The sequence below is a fragment of the Canis lupus genome, chromosome 13 (assembly GCF_048164855.1).
Source record: "Canis lupus baileyi chromosome 13, mCanLup2.hap1, whole genome shotgun sequence".
In the NCBI taxonomy this organism is placed as follows: domain Eukaryota; kingdom Metazoa; phylum Chordata; class Mammalia; order Carnivora; family Canidae; genus Canis; species Canis lupus.
This window is the reverse complement of record NC_132850.1, coordinates 4,368,469-4,385,338: the sequence shown is the minus strand read 5'-3', so window position 1 is coordinate 4,385,338 and position 16,870 is coordinate 4,368,469. Positions and strand designations below refer to the sequence as shown.

The 16,870-nt window shown below is 38.8% G+C and overlaps 1 protein-coding gene across 5 annotated transcripts in view; it reads right to left on the bottom strand.

The window, feature by feature from the left end:
• TRIT1 (tRNA isopentenyltransferase 1) overlaps positions 1 to 16,870 on the bottom strand; it is a 57,533-nt gene that overhangs the window by 19,934 nt on the left and 20,729 nt on the right. The window contains exon 2 of one of the 5 annotated variants that reach the window (XM_072771766.1): positions 8,340 to 8,470. The exons of the other annotated variants lie outside the window; for them this stretch is intronic. Within the exon in view, the coding sequence (XP_072627867.1) occupies positions 8,340 to 8,360 (21 nt within the window). The 5' untranslated portion in view covers positions 8,361 to 8,470. The remainder of the gene's footprint in view (positions 1 to 8,339; positions 8,471 to 16,870) is intronic. 5 annotated transcript variants of the gene reach the window in all.

Genomic DNA, 16,870 nt, shown 5'->3' with positions numbered 1-16,870 from the left:
GTAAGCATTTAAAAATGGGCAGGTTGTTTTATTTATTTTACTTATCACAAGTCTCCAGAAAGGTAACATTTGCATTGCTCATAGTTCTACTTCAAATGCTTAGATATTTCTTGGATTTAAATGGCTCTGAAAGATTTTTAGAATCTTGGCTCCATTTGTAGAGAAGTGGCCTATTTACAAAGATACATATAAAACACACACAGACACACTTTGAAGTCAGAACCCCTAATACTGCTGTACTCTAATGGAAACATTGTGATCTAACCAAATTACTGCTTCAGGGGGTCAGCACATACAGTCTAAATACTCAAAGGCAATATCCTGTCTGTAAGCTCTTGATCTGCCAATTCAACTAAAAAGTTCAAATGTACTTTTTCTAAATGCAAGGTCTCAGATGGAGAACAGATCTGAAAATACTAGTTTGAAAATAGGGATGAATGCTTTGAGATTAAATGTTCTCTCTGTAATCACTGATTCTACAGGGAGCATTGAATGAACAAATAATAAGTTCCATAGAGCCCACAAAGATGTTAAAAGCATTTTTTATCTCACATTTCCCTTTACTTACATGGGTGTCGATTAAGTACAGTACAGTATAATGGTTTAGGAGGAAGGACGCTGGCGCCAGGCTGCCTCAGATCAATTCCTAGCTCTGCCACTTACCAGTTATTTGTACTTGTGGAGTAGTCAGTTACTAACCTCTCTCTGCCTCAATCCCTCATCAGTAAAATGAGGATAACAGTATCTATCTCATGGGGTTGTTGTGTGGATTAAGTGAGTTAATACACGTAAAAGCACTTCGTTTTTCCCTAACACTTTGTATATGATATACAGGGTCATTATATTACTACCTATATTACAACCACTACTACTACTATCACAATGCAAGAGAAATGGGAAGTAAGTTTAGTGTCACTAGCACTCTGAAGCTTCTGTGCTCTTAACTACTGAGGTTGTTTACCCAACAAGGATATACGCTATCTTCAAGGAACAAAAAAAATGTTAATTAGTAAACCCCCCCCCCCCCCCGCACAGAAGAAATATAAAGAGCCATAGGAAAGAACCAGCTCTGTCTTTAATTCACAACAGACATCCATTCTTACACCTGAATACTGATGGAATCTTAAATCATCGGGTGTGCTTTTCTGTGTATCTTGAACAAGATGGCCTTCTGACATCAGAAGGTGCCACAGCATATACTATACACAGCAGTCTTCTGCATGAATTAAGAAAACTATAGGAGGGACAGGAGTTAATAACTCTGTGTTCTGTGTTCTTCTCCCTCTTCCCCACAAACTTTAGAAAACTATAGGAGGGACAGGAGTTAATAACTCTGTGTTCTGTGTTCTTCTCCCTCTTCCCCACAACCCTGTAAATGGATTCTCATTTTTAACACTGAGATTAATGTTAAGGAAAGGCATAGTTGTACATGCACAATTATCACCCCCACCTCCAAAAAAGCCAAAATGTAAACATATATAGATAAATTTTCATCCTGAGTCCTGCCTTTATGTGTATGTTCTAGAACTCCTTTTTTAAAAAAAAATTTTAAGCTTTTATTTATTTATTTATTTATTTATTTATTTATTTATTTAAAGATTTTATTTATTTATTCATGAGACACACAGAGAGAGAGGCAGAGACACAGGCAGAGGTAGAAGCAGGCTCCATGCAGGGAGCCTGATGTGGGACTCGATCCTGGGACTCCAGGGTCACGAACTGGTCCAAAGGCAGGCATTCAACTGCTGAGCCACCCAGGCGTCCCTGTTCTAGAACTCCTTAAAATGGTAAGTTTATTTTATTTATTTTTTATTTTTATTTTTTGTTTAAACAAAAACATCAACAAATACTAAAGGCAACCCCAGAACGAGGCTCACCTTATTTATTAAAGGAAGTGGTCTGTTGTACTGTTTATGGTATATATAAATGTCAACAAATATCAGAAAGAAACGAGTACTAGTGATTTAAGGAAAGTAGATGTCTTGCTTATAGAGTTAACAAACTAAAAACTGTAAATCACACAAAAGTACATCTTGGTTACCAGTGTAAATTGTCATCTTTGAGTGATTTGTCAACTTTTCATTTCCTGTACCACTAGATTAAAAGAAACTGGGCATAAAGACATAGGTGATACTAACTGGATATCTGATGATAAAAGGATTATTTTTAGGTATCAGTTTTATGGTTATGTTTTTTTAAAAAAAAGGAGTCCTTAACTTTGAGGTATACAACATATTGAGGTACAAATGAATGAAAGTATACCTTTTTTTAAAAAAAGAAATTAGAGCTGATCCAAAGTTACATCTATAACAACGTTGCTTCAGTCTTCCATTCTAATATGACTTCTTTCAACAATTACAGTTGAGCTTACAAATAACTGTGTAACTTGTGACCACAGCTACTGTGTATTTTTTCATTTTACCCATGAATAAATTTTTAACAAGCAAGAAGGCAAGGGTAGATGAAGGGCATATGTAAAGTACATCTATATGTGCATTGCATGAGAGAAAGAATGATGCTGAAAAGATATTTGTTAATAATGACATGAGAATTATGATCACTGGGGCACCTGGCTGGTTCAGCTAATTGAGTGACCGACTCTGAATTTTGGCTCAGGTCATCATGATCTCAGGGTCCTGGGATCGAGCCCTGCTTTGGGTTCTGGACTCTGTAGGGATTCTGCTTGAGGGTTTTTTAAAATTTTATTTTTTACATTTTTTAAAAGATTTTACTTATTATTTGAGAGAAAGCACGAGCAGGGGGAGGGGCAGAGGGAGAAGCAGGCTCACCACTGAGCAAGGAACCCAATGTGGCTCAATCCAAGGACCCTGGGATGATGACCTGAGCTAAAGGCAGACACTTAGCCAACTGAGCCACCCCAGTGCCCCTCTGCTTGAGGATTCTATCCTTCCCTCTTCCTTTGCCCCTCCCCTGCTTGCACATACTCTCTCTCGCTCTCACATAAATAAATAAATAAATTTAAAAAAAATTTTAAGTTTATTTGCTGCTTTTAACAACAGGAAAAAAAAAAGTATATCATGACTGGGATCTGGGTTCCAGTAACAGGGTAGGAGGGGCAGACTAATAACTGAAACAAGATTGGCCAAGTGTTCTTAACTGCTGAAGGGAGGTGAGACACACAGCAGTTCAACTGGTATTCACTCTACTTTTTTATATGTTGGAAAATTTCCCTAACAAAAAGTTTCTTTTAAAAAATGTGGATGCAGGCACCTGATCAGGTCACAATCTGAGCCCTCTCCCTTTGTCTGCTGTCCCTCCTGCTGTGCTCTGTCAAATAAATGAATAAAATCTTTAAAAAATAATAACAATAGTAATAATAAATAATAATAAAAAAATGGGTACAGAATTTCAGTTTGGGCTGAAAAAGTTCTGAAGATGGAGGGTGATGAAGTTTGCAGAACAATATGAATATGCTTAACATATGGCAAAACAGTAAATTTTATGTCATGTATATTTTACAATAACAAAAAACTTGGATGACAGATTTTTTGGTAGAATGACAAACCAGTGAATATTAGCAATGAAGTGAAATTTTCAAAAATTTGAAATTTTCAATTCTTTTAAATATGTACCTAGAAGTGGAATTGCTAGATCATACCATAACTTTTAAAATTATTGAGAAGACTGGTAATGTTCTATTTCTTGAACTGAGTTTTGGTTACACAGGGATTTTCACTTTTTTGATAACTTACTGAATTGTACAGTTATGAATTATGCATTTTTAAAGATTTTATTTTTAAGTAATCTCTACACCCAACATGGGGCTTGAACCTATATTTCCAAGATCGAGAGCTGTACCCTCCACCAACTGAACCAGCAAGAAGCCCCAATAATTATGCATTTTAAGACATATATTATTTACCAATTAAAATCATACCACCCAGCCAAAAAGCAAAAACACAACACATTTTACACATTTGTACTAAGGATAAATATCTAATCAAATTTAGAAACCAATCAATTTTGTAAATGTCACATTTGGCCCATACAGATATTTATATTATAAATCCCACAACTGTGCTTATTTTATTACCTGCCCAGAAAACATCATCCTACCAGAGTAAGTTAGGTTTGTAGCTGATTGCCTTATATTTCACCTATTTTCCAGCTTCAATTATAGTTGCAGTGAGACTCTACCTATAGAATAGACAGCCCTGGGTGCTAGGAAGAACTTAAAGGATCTGTTACCTTCCAAAGGCAGCAGGTCACTCTGTTCCATTTCCTATTCTCCTAGAGGACACCTATGATCTGTGGACATAGAAATGACTGGATAAAATGCTTCTCTCTGTACAATTCAGATTTTGTCAATATTAAGGGAGTTCTGGTCTCTTTGTGAGGTCTGATAACTGAAATACTCTGAAAAATTACAAGTTTAACCTACTTAGCCAATTATCAACATAATTGACTGATCTTAGCAAACATTTATTGAGAGTCTACTATGTGCCAGGTATTCTGCAAGATGTTAGGGCATGCAAAGATTTAAAAAGGGTCCCTGTCCTCAAGGAGTCCAGGCTAGCAAGAGATACAGATACAAATAACTATACTACAAAGAGATAAACAGTATAAAACTTTCTGAGACATTAAAGTTTGACTGTAACCATCTTCTATAAATCTCATAAGCACTAACCATTTAATGAATGTTCTAGGTATTTATCTGTACTAGAAGGAAATATGCTTCTGTCTCACTTCTAATCAGAGTTTATTTCCAGATTGAAAATGTCTTGGGAAAAGGCCACAAAACTAAAATAACCCGAACTCTCCAAACCAACAAAGCTAAAGTGCCCAGAGGCGCTAATGAAGGTGAGTAAAATTTACAGCAGAGACCTAGAGGAAAACCAGCAGAATCGAGAGGTGTGTTATCAACTGAAAGTAAATTGTCCCCTAGGGGACATTTGGCAATGTCTAGAAATATTTTTGGCTGTCACAACTGCGGGAGTGGACGTGCTGCTGTTATCTAGTGGGTAGGTCAGGGATGCTGCTAAACATACTACAATGCAAGGACAACTCCCCCCTCTCCCCATACACACACACAACAAAAAAATTATCCAGCTCAAAAATGTCAATAATCCTGAGGATAAACCCTGATCCAAAGAAATTTTACCTTGGAGAAACTCCCCAAAATCTTTAAGTGTACTGCTAAAGATCCTACTCATTTAAGTCTCCATCCCTTTAGTCTGTTATTCTGTAGGGTAGTCCTACTGAGTATGTTCATCAGCAAGATCCTGAGCACTAGGCAGATCATGGAGCTCTGAGTGCAGATTGATTCCCCAACAGTGCTGTCTACAAGCATGAGGAAAAGCTGCCCCCCCTCCCTTGTTTGTTTTTCTTTCCTTCTTTCTTTGGACTTCATTTCCTTCCTAATCCAAATTAGATCCTGAAGTCCTTCAATCACTTTCTTGCCTCTATGGATTGCATATGCTTTGAAAACCACAATCATGGATTATGAATCAGTACAATCACCCTACCTTCTCTGCTGGCTGCCCCTGTACTGCTCCATGGATACCACTCTCTGAGATCACTAATGAACCCTGGCTGCCAAATCAACACTTTTCTACTAAACTTTCAAAACACATGATGGAAAAAGCAACAATCTGATACTACTAGTCTCTCTCCATAATCCATTCTCCTTTGGAGTTTCAATGGCAGCAATCTCTCCCACTTTTCTTCCAATCTCACTGGCCCTTCCTCAGTTTCCTTACTGAAGCCAACCCCTGATCTGTTAGCAATATCTTTCATGGTAACAATATTGAGAAATGGCTGTCTTTAGGGCATCTACCTGTCATTCCTATACTATGAACTGTCTGACACTCATGGCTTCTATAACCATTTTTGTGCTAACTCCTAAAATCCATATCTGCAATCTAGTTCTCTCTTGATGCCAGACCTGTATATTTAACTGCCTAGTGGACATTTTCATCATCAATGAGAGGCATATAATATAGTGAAGTTGTTAACAGTAAGGACTCTGGAGCCAGGTTGCCTGGATTTAAGTCCTGGCTCCACTATTACTGGCTATGTAACCTTGGACAAGTTATTTAACCTCTCTGTGCCTCAGATTTCTTACTTATAAAGTGAGGATAATCTTAAAGCTAACCTCAAAAGGTTATGGTTAGAATTAAATAATTAATATGAGCAAAGCATATGGAATAGGGCCTGCCTTTTGGAAGCAGTCAATAAATGTTAGCTATCATCCTTAGCAGCAGCAGCAACATCACCCCAGACACCTGTAACCTGATATATCCAAAACTGAACTCCTTATTGTCCCAGTCATACTTGAGTGAACCATGAGATAATCAAACCAAAACCCTCGAAGTGATCCTAGTACCTCTGTATCCATCTCTCTCCCCACATTTCCAATCTCTCACTTTTATCCAAACTAGTTCCTAAAATGCTCACTATCATCACACCAATTGAAGGCTTTATGACTTCCCAACCAGACTGCTCATTCCATCGGGTTCCTCACTGATCTTTCTATCCTCACAGTATAAGTCCTCCAATTTATGTCCACACCCAGGCAGCTCAGCAGGCTCCCTGCATGGAGGCTGCTTCTCCCTCTGCCTCTGTCTCTGCCTCTCTCTCTCTCTCTCTCTCTCATGAATAAATAAAATCTTAAAAAATTTCACACCCTATGAAATTATGTTGGCTTCCACTTTAACAATGAGGGAATGAAAACTTAGACATGTTAGGTAACCTGACCAAAGTCACACAGCAAGTTAGCAGCAGAGGCAAACTTTGAATCCACATCTTCTGACTTCGTATTGTTCTCTTCCCACCATGTTGCTAATCTCTGTTCTATACACATTAGCTCTGTGACTTTGGGGAAGTGAGCTTTCTTTCCTGGAACCTCAAGTTCCTCATTCCCAACATCCTCTTTAATTCTAACAGTCCAAACTTCAGAAAAAAAGACTTTTGGCATGGAAGCTAAAAGGAAAAAAAAATTTTAAAGGATGTTGACACACACCAGAAAGTTGATTTTCCTTTCTGATTAAAGGAGTTTGGATTTGATTATTCAACTGAAGAGAAAGGACAGAGTAGGGAAAAGGTCAACCTCTTGCCTAACTTTTCTTTCTTAATAAAAAGATGACTTTTTAAAAATTTTACACTTTATTAAGAAAGAATGAGCAAGCTACAGGAACATTGTATCAGGCAACTACTCCTTTTAGCTTTGTTTGGCAGACGTTCAACTGCAGGCATACTGACTAAATCAGATAGACTAAGATGCTCAGAAAGTGGGAGAAAGTCGGTCTGGTGAGAGGAGTGCTTTGGAATTTGCAGTGCAGATCATGACTTTTCTTCTTCCAATGGCTATCTGTATATAAGAAAAAAAGGTGGGTGGGGGGAACACCTGGCTGGCTTAGTCAATGGAGCATGGGACTCTTGATCCCAAGGTTGTAAGTTCGAGTCCCATGTAGGGTGTAGAGATTACTTAAAAATTAAATCTTAAAAAAAAAAAAAAAAAAAAGGGAAAGGGACTAGAATCTTAATATAAAGCCATGCTTCTCAAACTAAGAGGCGCATACATAGTAAGTATGCATTCCTGGAGAGCATCAATCTAACTAAATGGTAAAAAGAATTTGAAACATTTTTATATCTAAATAAATACAGACAGGGGATCCCTGGGTGGCTCAGCGGTTTCCCGCCTGCCTTTGGCCCAGGGCGCGATCCTGGAGTCCCGGGATCGAGTCCTGAGTCGGACTCCCAGCATGGAGCCTGCTTCTCCCTCTCCTCTGCCTGTGTCTCTGCCTCTCTCTCTCTTTCTCTATGTCTATCATAAATAAATAAAAATAAATTAAAATAAATAAATAAATAAATACAGACAGACAGATCAGGGTAGAGAATGCAAAACTGGCACATAATGGGGCAGCCAGGGTGGCTCAGCGGTTTAGCACTGCCTTCATCCCAGGGCCTGATCCTGGAGACCCGGGATCGAGGCCCATGTCCGGCTCCCTTCATGGAGCTTGCTTCTGCCTCTGCCTGTGTCTCTGCCTCTCTCTTTCTCTCTCCCTCTCTGTGTCTCTTATTAATAAATGAATAAAATCTTTTTAAAAAATGGCACATAACTTTTAAGTTAAAGCCTGAGAAACTCTGCAATGGAGAGCCTCTGCAGTGGCTGCTTAGAGGTCCACCTGTAAACTCTGGGGAAGCATGGATTTAAGGAAATTCAGAGATCATCCACCTAGTCCAATCACCTGAAATTTTATACTTGAGAATATGGAGGCTCAGAAAGCTTCCCTAGACATATAACTGACTGGCAGTAGAGATACAACTAAAGCCTGGATACTCTGCTTATAGCACAAGCTGTTTCTGCTGTCTCTTACCAGTAGAATTTTTATCCCCATTTGACTCTGATCTGTTTGCTTGCTTGAAGTAATAAACTCTTATTAAGGTGAAATTAAATTCCAGAAACCGAGGAGAAGACTGCTTCCATTCAGTGAACCCCCTCATGGTTCTGAAAAGTAAATGATAAGAATACTAAAAATAACTAAAAAGACAATGCCATGTGACTATAATGCTGGGACAGAAACAAGGGCTCTTTTAAGAAAATAAAATTATTAATAAAGTTCCTCTCATGGCCACTTTTATAGCCTCAATATTGGCCCACTTTTGAGGGTTTCAATAACATTTTACTTAAGATCCTTATGATAGGGGATCCCTGGGTGGCGCAGCGGTTTGGCGCCTGCCTTTGGCCCAGGGCGCGATCTTGGAGACCCGGGATCGAATCCCACATCGGGCTCCCGGTGCATGGAGCCTGCTTCTCCCTCTGCCTATGTCTCTGCCTCTCTCTCTCTCTCTCTCTCTCTGTGACTATCATAAATAAATAAAAATAAAAAAAATAGAAAAAAAAGATCCTTATGATAGAGTATATATTATTTGGAGGTCTATGTCTAAGTTAGGGAGAGGCAATAAAGTATAATGGAGCTATGCCTGGGTTCAAATTCTGGCTTTACTATCCAACTTCATTTTGCAGTTAATTAAGTATTTAATTTTTCGTTGTGTCTCGTTTTCTAATCTATAAAATGGGGATGATAATAGCACCTACACTCCTCACTGGGTTATTCTGAAGATTAGAGTTAATATAGGTGAAATATTTAGAAGAGTAGCAGGCAAACTGTAAGCACTATATAAGGCTTGGTATTACCTATATTTAACTGGTGGTAGTTAAACAAGACTTTCCTTGGTTCTTCTAGGTGAGACCCCTTGCTAGGGTTTGAAAGAAGAGAACCACAAAATGCCAGAACTAAAAGGAGCTTTAGACACTGTGACAGACAGACACCATATGACCCACAGAGCCTATCTGGACCTTAATAGAAAAAAGCTGCCCATCCCTGATCTAATCTAATCAGTTCCCCTCCCTAATATACCCAAAGAGGAAACTAAAGCCCAGAGAGGACAGTACCTTGTCCCAGGTTATAGATACAGTGAGTTAGTGGCAAAGCTAGGACTAAAACCCAGTTTTCCCAGTAAATAAAACTGTCTACCAGGCTCAAGAGGCTAAATGAAGACCTCGGAATAAGACTGTAAATTATGAAGAATATCAGCACCTGAAAAGTTAGGCAAATCATCTAATTCTAATCAATAGACACTTACCAAATACTATAAATCTGTTTTTTTCATGCTCTCCAGGTGACTGGAATGTGCACTTGAGAGTGAGAACCAATGTTGTAAGTATTGTGTGAGGCACTAGCAAGATGTAAACCCCAGAAAAGGAGAGTAAAGTTGCTGATTGGGTAGCTGGGTAGCTACCAGCCTGGACAATGCAGAATCCCATACTTCAGCTGCAGTTACATTATGTATAGGGGACTGCAAGGGAAGAGCAACAGACACAGCAAAGGCAAAGAGGCCTTGGGTATACCTTCATTTACGCTAGAGCATCAACATTTTTTACACACATCTGTAAGTTCCAATAGTTCAATAAATTATAAATCTATTATATCATTCTCATCATTTTTTTTTTTACATTCTCATCTTTTAAAGCAAGTTCTACACCCAACGTGAGGCTCAAAGTCACAACCCAAGATCAAGAGTCACAGGCTTTACCAACTGAGACAGCCAGACACCGCTATAGCATTCTCTAAAAGAATATTAAATTTTTATACTCCTAAAACGTATATAAGAATATACAAATTTAAAACATTTATATTGGGACACCTGGATGGCTTGGTGGTTTAGTGTCTCAGAGTGTGATCCCTCTGACTCAGAGTGTGATCCCGGTGAGGGAATCTAGTCCATCTCGCTCCCTGTGGGGAGCCTGTTTCTCCCTCATTCTGTGACTCTGCCTCTTTCTGTGTTCCTATCATGAATAAATAAATAAAAATCTTCAAAAAAAATATAACATTTATATGACAAAAAAAGTCATATAAATCAAAAGACAGATGACCAACTGAAAAAATACTTCCAACACATGAGACTGCACCAAGGATTAAAACTTACAATACAGGGATCCCTGGGTGGCGCAGCGGTTTAGCACCTGCCGTTGGCCCAGGGCGCGATCCTGGAGACCCGGGAAAGAATCCCACCTCGGGCTCCTGGTGCATGGAGCCTGCTTCTCCCTCTGCCTGTGTCTCTGCCTCTCTCTCTCTGTGACTATCATAAAAAAAAAAAAAAAAAAAAAAAACTTACAATACATAAAACCTCTTAGAAATCAATAAACACAAAATGAAAAATTAAAAGGAGTATATAGGGGACACCTGGGTGGCTCAGCGGTTTAGTGCCTGCCTTTGGCCCAGGGCATGATCCTGGAGTCCCAGGATCAAGTCCCACATCGGGCTCCCTGCATGGAGCCTGCTTCTCTCCCTGCCTAGGTGTCTGCCTCTCTCATGAATAAATAAATAAAATCTTAAAAAAAAAAAAAAAAAGAAAAGGATTATATAGAAGTAGACACAACACAGGACATTCAAAAAAGAAAAACACAAATAGCTAATGCACCCTTGAAAAGACAACCTAAGAAATGAAATTAAGATGAAATTCACTTCTCATTTACCAAACTGACAACAACAAAAAGATAGGTAATACATAGAATTGCAAGAGTGAAGGAAAACAGACTTACCACTGGTACAAACTTTCTTGAAAGCAGTCTGGCAATACATATCAAAATGTAATGTGCAGGGGCACCTTGGGTAGCTCAGTTGGTTAAGCATCTGACTTTGGCTCTGGTCCTGGGATAGAGCCCTTGTGGGGCTCCCTGCTCAGTGGGGAGTCTACTTGTCTCTTTTGCCCCTCCCCCTGTTTGTGTGCTCTCTTGCACTCTTCCTCAAATAAAATCTTTAAAAAAATAAAAATGAGCACAGGACTTAAATAGGTATTTCTCCAAAGATATACAAATGGCCACTAGGAAAACGTAAATCAAAACTCTAAAACCATACCATACCATTTTTACACCTACTAGGATGGCTATATTAAGGAAACAAAAACAAAAAAAAAGGAAAATGATAAACATTGGAGAAGAGGTAAAGAAATTGGTACCCTTATATATCACTGGTAAGAATGTAAAATAGGGGGCACCTGGGTGGCTCAGTAGTTGAATGTCTGCCTTCGGCTAAGGTCGGGATTCTGAGGTCCTAGGATAGAGTCCCACATTAGGCTCCCCACAGGGAGCCTGCTTCTCCCTCTGCTTGTGTCTCTGCCCCTCTCTCTCTGTCTCTCATGAATAAATAAATAAAATCTTTTAAAAAAGAAAGAATGTAAAATAGTATAGCCATTGTGTAAAAACAGTTTGGCAATTCCCTAAAAAGTTAGACACAGAATTATCATATGACCCAACAATTCTACTCCTATATATGCCCAAAATAAATGAAAACAGATAAACAAGTAGATGTACATGTTCAGAGCAACACTATTTATAACAGCCTAAGGTTCTAATGCCCATCAACAGATGGGACAAATTGTGATCTATACATACAATGGAAAATTACTCAACCATAAAAAGAAATAAAGTACCAATACATGCCTACAATAAATGTGAGAGAAGCCAGACACAAAGGTCACAAATTATATGATTCCATTTATATGAAATATCCAGAATAGGTACAATCCCTAGAGACAGAAAGCAAACTAGTGGTTGCCAGGGGCTTGGGATGGGGGGGGGGGGGGGCGGAGAATGGGGGGAATGAGGGGAATGAGGGAGTAAATGCTTAGAGAAATGCAGAATAAATGCTTAATGGGGATAGGGTTTTCTTTTGGGGTAGTGGAAATATTTTGGAACTAGAAAGAGGTAGTGGTTGTACCACCATGAACATACTAAATGCCACTGAATCACTTCGCCTTTTTTTTTTTTTTTTAAAGATTGTATTTATTCATTTGAGAGCGAGACAGAGTATAAGCAGGGGGTGCCGCAGGGTGGGTGGGTGGAGGGGAAGCAGGCTACCCCCTGAGCAGGGCCCCAATGCAGGGCTCCACACGACCCCGGGATCATGACCTGAGCTGAAGGCAGACACTTAACCAACTGAGCCATTCAGGTGCTCCTGGATTGTTCTACTTTAAAGATTTTAAGTAATCTCTACACCCAACATGGGGCTCAAACTAATAACCTTGAAATCAGCAGTCGCATGCACTACTGATCAAGCCAACCAGATACTCCTGAATCCTTCACCTTAAAATGGCCGATGCTGGAGCACCTGGGGGCTCACTCAGTTAAGCATCTGCCTTCAACTCAGGTCATGATCCTAGCATCCTGGAATTGAGCCCCTCATCAGGCTCCCTGCTCAGCTTGGAGTCTGCTTCTCCCTCTCCCTCGCTCTCTCTCAAATAAATAAATGAATCTTTATAAAAATAAAGTGGCTGATGTTATGTGAATTTCATCTCAGTAGGAAAAACAATATAAAATAAGTATAACCTCTAATAATCTTAGAAAATTGGAAGAAGGGAGAAAAAAAGGTGCTATGTGCATCTTTTTTATCCAGTGTTTCCATCCTACGAATTTAACTTTTTTTTTTTTTTTAAGGCAGGGAGATTTCTTTTCTTTCTTTCTTTTTTTTTTTTTAAAGATTTTATTTATTCATGAGACACACACAAAGAGAGGCAGAGACACAGGCAAAGGGAGAAACAGGCTCCATGCAGGGAGCACAACATGGGACTCAATCCTGGGACTCCAGGATCACGCTCTGAGCCAAAGGCAGAGGCTCAACCACTGAGCAACCCAGGTGTCCCCCTAGGCATTTATCCTGGAGAGAGAATCACACAGTTCAAATAGATGTATGTGTGAAGATGTTCATCTCAGCATCATTTATTATAGCAAAAAACAACCCTCTAAATGTCCTTCAGTAGAAACCTAGCTAATTACGATATGCCTATAAAATAGACTACACAGGGATTAAAAACAACAAAGCAGAAAGTTGGAGAGCTTACACTATCCAATTCTAAGACTTATTATAAAGCCACAGTAATCAAGACAATGCAATATTGGCAAAAGACTAGACACAGATCAATGGAACAAAATGTAGCCCAGAAATAGACCTGCACAAACATAAACTAGCTTTTGACAAAAGTACGAATGCAATTTAATGGAGAAAGGATAGCCTCTCTAAAACAGTGTTGGCATAACTGGACATCTATATCTCATACCTTATACAAAAATTAATTCAAACCAGCTCACAGACCTAAATGTAAAATGCAACATAAATGTAAACTGCAGTATAAAACTTTTCTTTTTTGGGGCAGCCCCCGTGGCTCAGCGGTTTAGTGCCACCTTCAGTCCACGGCATGATCCTAGAGACCTGGGATCGAGTCTCACATCAGGCTCCCTGCATGGAGCTTGCTTCTCCCTCTGCCTGTTTCTCTCTCTCTTTCTCTCTGATCCTAATAAATAAAAAATCTTAAAAAAAAAAAAAAAAAACAGAAAAAAAAACTTTTTAAAAATAAAACTTCTTTTAAAAAAATGGTGAAAAAATCTGCATGACCTTGGGTTTGGCAAATTTAGGATAGGAAACCAAAGACACAATCCATAAAAGAAAAAAACCGATAAATTGGACTTTATGAAAATTTAAAACTTTTGTTCCGTGAAAGACACTGTGAAGGAAATGAAGAAAAAAAAAAAAAAAAAAACACAGAGCAGAAGATATTTGCAGGGGATCCCTGGGTGGCGCAGAGGTTTAGCGCCTGCCTTTGGCCCAGGGCGCGATCCTGGAGACCCGGGATTGAATCCCACGTCGGGCTCCCGGTGCATGGAGCCTGTTTCTCCCTCTGCCTGTGTCTCTGCCTCTCTCTCTCTCTCTCTCTCTGTGTGACCATCATAAATAAATAAAAATAAAAAAAAAATAAAAAAAAAGAAGAAGATATTTGCAAATAACATATCTGAGGGCAGCCCGGGTGGCTCAGCAGTTTAGCGCCTGCCTTTGGCCCAGGGCATGATCCTGGAGACCTGGGATCGAGTCCCATGTTGGGCTCCCTGCATGGAGCCTGCTTCTCCGCCTCTCTCTATGTGTCTCTCATGAATAAATAAAATCTTAAAAAAATAATAATAATAACGTAACTGGTAAAGGATTTGTATCGAGGATATATAAAGAACTCTTAAAAGTCAAGAATGAGACAAACACACCCCCAAAAGATCCAACAGACACTTCAAAGATACACAGATGGCAAATAAGCATATGAAAAGATGCTCAACATCATTAGCCTTTAGAGAAATGTAAATTGACCACCATGAGATACCAGTACACACCTATCAGAATTGCTTTAAAAAAAAAAAAAAAAAAAAAAAAAGAGTACCAAATCCTGGAGAGAATGCAGAGGAACAGAAATTCTCATTCACTGAATAGCCATTTTGGAAAAACTTTATAGTTTTTAAAGTTAAATCATCAGCACATGAATGTCTACAGCAGCAAAAAGTGCTAAAAACTGGAAACCCCCCCAAAAAAAATTAAAAAAAAAAAAAAAAAAACAACACTGGAAACCCCGATTGTCCTCTCATTGGTGAATGGGCATACTACAGTACATCCAAACAATGGCAGGACACTCAGCAATAAAGATTAATGGACTCATGCAACAACATGGGAGAATTTAAAATGTACTTTGCTAGTGAAAAAGTCAGTTCCCAACGGGTGCATATTGTATGACTCCATGTACATTACATTCTGGAAAAGGCAAAACCATGGGGATGGAAAACAGTGGTTGCTGAAAGTTGAGGCAGGTAGAAAAGAGCTGACTACAGAGGCCACACAAGGCAATTTTTAGAGTGATGGAGCTGTTCACTTTGGTACTGTACTGGTAGACACCTGACTCTGTATTTGTCAAAACCCATAAAAACATACTCAACAAAGAATGCACTTTACTGTATGCAATTCTTAAAAAAATAACCAGAATGTCTGGGGAACCCAGGATAGAATGCAGACTGCAACAAATGAATCTACCTGTATTACAAATGTATATGGCATAACCTCACCAAAGGTCAGTGGAGGGGAAAAAAGCTTACCTAAGTAACTGTAATTGTTACATTGTTATGACTGGATACTCTAAGGCTAATATGAACAAAATGACTGCACACAATTATACCTAGTTGGTAAATCTGTTTCTCACACAAGTAACTAATGAAACTACAATACAGGTTGCACATATAAGTAAATATATTATACACAATGAGAGCCAAACTTCTTACTCTCTGAGAAAGAAGTCACAAATAGGCAAGGAAGGGAACACTAAAATGAGAATAATTTTCTGAAATGCCAGAATAGAGTCAGAGATATTATAAGCCCATGGATGCCAGAAATGCCAGAATAGAGTCAGAGATATCCATATAAGCCCATGTTTATTTTCACATATATGCAGATACAGATATAAACATAGATACTATGTATACATGGAATAAGTGTGCATATTCATGTCCTAGCTTTTTCCACTGAAGGGACAAGAAGCAATGATATCCCAGTTGCAACAAGCATACCCAGCATCCAGATTTTGGTTCCTAAATACCATTCACCAAAACCCAAAATAAAGCAAAATAAACAAACAAAAAGACATTCACCAATTAAAAACAAAACAAAACAAAAACCAGGGCTCCTTGGAGAAATGGCTGATTCTGGGGTGGGGCAGGACAAATACAAGCTGAGAGCGTCTTGTAGTTCCAGAAAGAAAGTGCTAAAAAACAAAGATGGGAGCATGCCAAAAGGACACAAGAGTTAATGTGAAAGAGCACCCAATAATCAAAGTTTGAAATAATTTGAGCAATAAAATAAATAACATAGTATTGAACTATAACCCAAAGAATATCCATATGGATATAAGTAAATGATGTAAATAGTGAAGAAAGGACAAATTATTCCAGAATAATTATAATTCATAAATGTAGAAGGAATAAAGGAAATTATCATAGTAATTGCAGCAGGAATAATGCACTGATAAATGCTAAAATTAGTGAGTGAAACTTTAAGACACTGGATATCTACACTGTCTCAAAGTATCTCCCCTAAAATACTTATTAATCATTGGAGATGCTTTTAATGTTTGTCCACACATTCTTTGATATCCCTCCCTCCAGGATATAAAGGTTAAATCCCCTCCCCTTCAAAATTGGCTGGACTTAGCAACTCATTTTTTTTTTTCCTCTCAAAGATTTTGTTTATTCATTTGACAGAGACAAAGAGAGCACAAGCAGGGGGAGCTGCAGGCAGAGGGAGAAGCCGGCTCCCCTCAGAGCAGGGAGCCCGATGTGAAGCTCAATTCTGGGATCCTGGGATCCTGCCTGACCTGAGCCAAAGGCAGACATTTAACTGACTGAGCCACCCAGGGCCCCTAACAACTCATTTCTAACAAACAGAGTATAGAAAAGGACTTTACAGTGGCAAAATCTGGCAGACACAACCCAAATCAAATGATCAAGATTAACATCACCAGAATTAAGTCATGTTGACATCATACC